This window comes from Camellia sinensis, chromosome 12 (assembly GCF_055761805.1).
Source record: "Camellia sinensis isolate YWXY chromosome 12, ASM5576180v1, whole genome shotgun sequence".
Taxonomy (NCBI): Eukaryota; Viridiplantae; Streptophyta; class Magnoliopsida; order Ericales; family Theaceae; genus Camellia; species Camellia sinensis.
The window spans coordinates 115,514,506-115,517,925 of NC_138972.1; the positions used below are offsets into that span (position 1 = coordinate 115,514,506).

Sequence of the window (3,420 nt, forward strand, 5' to 3'; positions counted from 1 at the left end):
GTAAAGAATAAAAATACAAAGCCTGCAATTTGTAGAATTTCCATTTCAAAAAACAAGTCTAAAAATCACCTTACTGTACAAACAAACAATTGGAATGACTCATGCACAAGGGAGTACTTACCAACAAAAATTATGCATCCAACGAGAATTTGACAAACTTCAAAATATAGATTAAAAAAAAATCGACACCGACATTAATATAGCAATAACGCAATCAACAGCAGCTGATAACGCAATCACCTTCAACGCTACTTCACCCACCAAACCAAACATCAATAAAAAAATTGAAGATCATAGAGTAGAATATAAACCAATATTTGCAATAGCGAGTATCAAACCACATCTTTCTTTATTGAAGTTCAAAGCTAATTTGTTAAGACAGATAATTGAAATAACAACAACAACAATAAGTAAAGCAATAAATCCATTAAAATGAGGAAACTCAACTACAACAATATATATCTGGTAACACATATTGAGAACAATCCAAAGCTACTCATCAGAACAATGGAAAGAAAGAGATACACATAAATCAGGAAGAGCCAATTCAAGTGTACAAAGGCCAGTCTGTCCAAGCCCCAGAGACATGCCCATTCTCACAGACATAAGCTCGAACAACTGGTTCGCCGTCTTCATGGAACCCGAAAACCCTCCTCAAACAGAAGGCAGAATGCAGATCCCAAGTCTGTTTGCACGAGCAAAATGCGCAATTCAGATCAATCTTGCTACGATTCCCATCGTTTATCGTCCTCCAAACCCTGGATTTCTTGAAATTCTTGAAAATCCCCCTGAAAAGCATGTAATTTCTCTTCTCTTCAATGTGCACACAACCAGGCCAATCACAAATGTATAAACAATCCCCTCTGAATCGACTCGCGAGCAATTTATTGCCCTGTTCGCGACTCAAATTCCAAACCCCAGAAGCCAAATGAGACCTAAGTGATCTGCAAATTTTCCTTCTCTTACATACAGAAAAATCACAAGCTGTCTTAACAACACCATTTTCAGGTTCTTCATCCATTTCAGATCGATCTAGAGATTCAGAAGCATTATAAACAGTATCAAAATAGAGATCATCAAATAAAGACCAAGAACACTCAGACCCAGAAACAACCGCCTCTGAATCACCTTCAATTGCGCTCGAAGAAGGCATTGTTCGGGACTGACCCAATTGAAATAACCTGTTTTCGTGGTAATTCTCATCGGGTCCGATCTCTCGCTCGAGCCCAAAATCCGAATTCTCCAACAAGACTCCGGCGTGGAGGAGGCCGGGGCAGCAGACGGCGAGCTTGTGGAGAGAGGCCCATCCGCCGAGAGGGGCGGTGGCGGAGTCGGAGAGGAGATCGGAGACCACAGAGGGGATTGTTTGGGAGCATTTTATTTTCCAACAAATGGTGCGAATCAGAGAAGAGAATTTGGTGCAAACGCAAGCCAGTCTAGCCCAGTTTCGAGGATCGTCTTCGAGTTTGAAGAAAATGTTGAGAACAACGTCCTCGGAGAGCTTTGAAAACCCTGTATCGGTCATTTTCCCTACAAACAGAGAAATGGGTATTGATTTATAGGGAAGAAATTAAGAACAAATCTTCTATTGTTCTGTTTTTCTAATGGATTTGTGAGATGGGTATCAACTGTTTTTGGATTTTCTTTCGAAATTTTCAGATGGGTATACCTAAATCGAAGAGAAAACGATAAAAAAGAAAAATAAAATAAAAAAGAAGAAAGAAAGATGAATTGCTCTGTGCTGTAAATTCGTGATTAGGTAAAGATGGGTAGGGAATTGCTACAATTTTTTCAAAGGTTTTCCAAATTTCTCAGAAGATTACATCAAAACGGGGAGAGAGAGAGAGAGAGAGAGAGAGAGAATTGAAGATAGGCTACACAAACTCGTAACATAAATGTAATACTGGCTATTGTTAGGTCAAGATTGGAATCTTTTAAAAAAAAAATTAAAAAGTTAAAAAGTCTATTTAAGTTCTATGTCATATTATTTTTTTATCACATCATTTCAAATTCAATTCATATTTTATAAAAATTTTAAAAATACAATTATTTAGAGTATCACAAACAACCTCTTGATATAAAAATTATTTGACAAATTATCTCAAAAATATCAACTCACTTTTAAGAAATATAATAACAAAATAAAATTTTAGGTTATAATTCATATTATCTCAAAAAAATCAACTCACTTTTAAGAAATATGCTAACAAAAGAAAATTTTAGGTTACGTTTGGTTGTCTTTTAAAATTATAATTTTAATTAAAAAAAAATTAACTTATAATCAAATATATAATTTAAAATTATTCAAAACTCAACTCAAATATTATTTTTAAAATTTATAATCAAACACACAATTCAAAACACTTTTCAAAATTTAAAATTAAATTCTTTTCAAAATTCTACTTAAAAAATCATATTTTTTTATTTTGTTTTTTAAAATTATTTTTAGTATCATGAGTTGAATGTAGAATCGTGTTTTGAGTTTTGAATTTTGAGTTGCGTTTTAAAATAAAAAAATTTGATTATGAGTTTTGAAAAGAATTTTAAGTTATATTTTGAGTTTTGAGTTATATTTTTTAAAAATTTTAGATTTATTTTTTTAAATATTTTTTAAAAAAATTAGGTAAATATATATAGTTAAAATATTTATTTATTTATTTTAATGTACACTATATTCATACATTTGTGTGCTTTTTTTTAAATATTAAAAAAATTAAAATTTATTTTTTATTTTAAATATATAATTTTTATTTTATAAATATTTTTAAATATTTTAATTTTCTTCTATGTGTTTGATTATGATTTGAGCATGGAGTTTTGAAAATAATATACAGTTTCAAGTTATGTGTTTTGTTGTGAGTTTTAAAATAATTTTTGAATTGAGTTTTGAGTTATTTGTTTGGTTACGATTTGAGTGTAAAATTGTGTTTTGAGTTTAAAATATTAAAATTACAAAAATTAAAATATTTACAACATAAAATAAAAAAATAAAAATATTTAAATAAAAATTATATATTTAAAATATTAAATTTTTAAACATTTTTTAATATTTCAAAAAAATAAATCTAAAAATTTCAAAATTCAAAAACTCAAAACTCAAAACTTAAAATACAACTCAAAATTCTTTTCAAAACTCAAAACTCAAAACTCTTTTTAAAATTCAGAATTCTTTTCAAAACTCATAACAAAATAAATTTTTTCTTTTCAAAACTCAACTCACAATTTTAAACTTAAATCACAACTTTACACTCAAATCATAATTTCAAAATTAAACCAAACAGAACCTTAAAAAATTTCTATCAAAAATAAAAAGAAGTGTTTTTAAAATTTTATTATTCTTGTTGGCAAATTCAATTTTTAAAAAAAATATTTTTAAAAAATGTTGGTGGATGGCAACACCCTTTTTCATCATAGAGCAAT

At 29.2% G+C, this 3,420-nt stretch overlaps 1 protein-coding gene across 1 annotated transcript; it reads right to left on the reverse strand.

Annotated features, from left to right (window-relative positions):
* Positions 1-330: 330 nt before the first annotated feature.
* On the reverse strand, positions 331-1,915 carry EID1 (F-box family protein). Its single transcript, XM_028229750.2, has one exon. The coding sequence runs from the start codon at positions 1,523-1,525 to the stop codon at positions 548-550; it is 978 nt and encodes a 325-aa protein (XP_028085551.1). The 5' UTR covers positions 1,526-1,915; the 3' UTR covers positions 331-547.
* Positions 1,916-3,420: the final 1,505 nt, after the last annotated feature.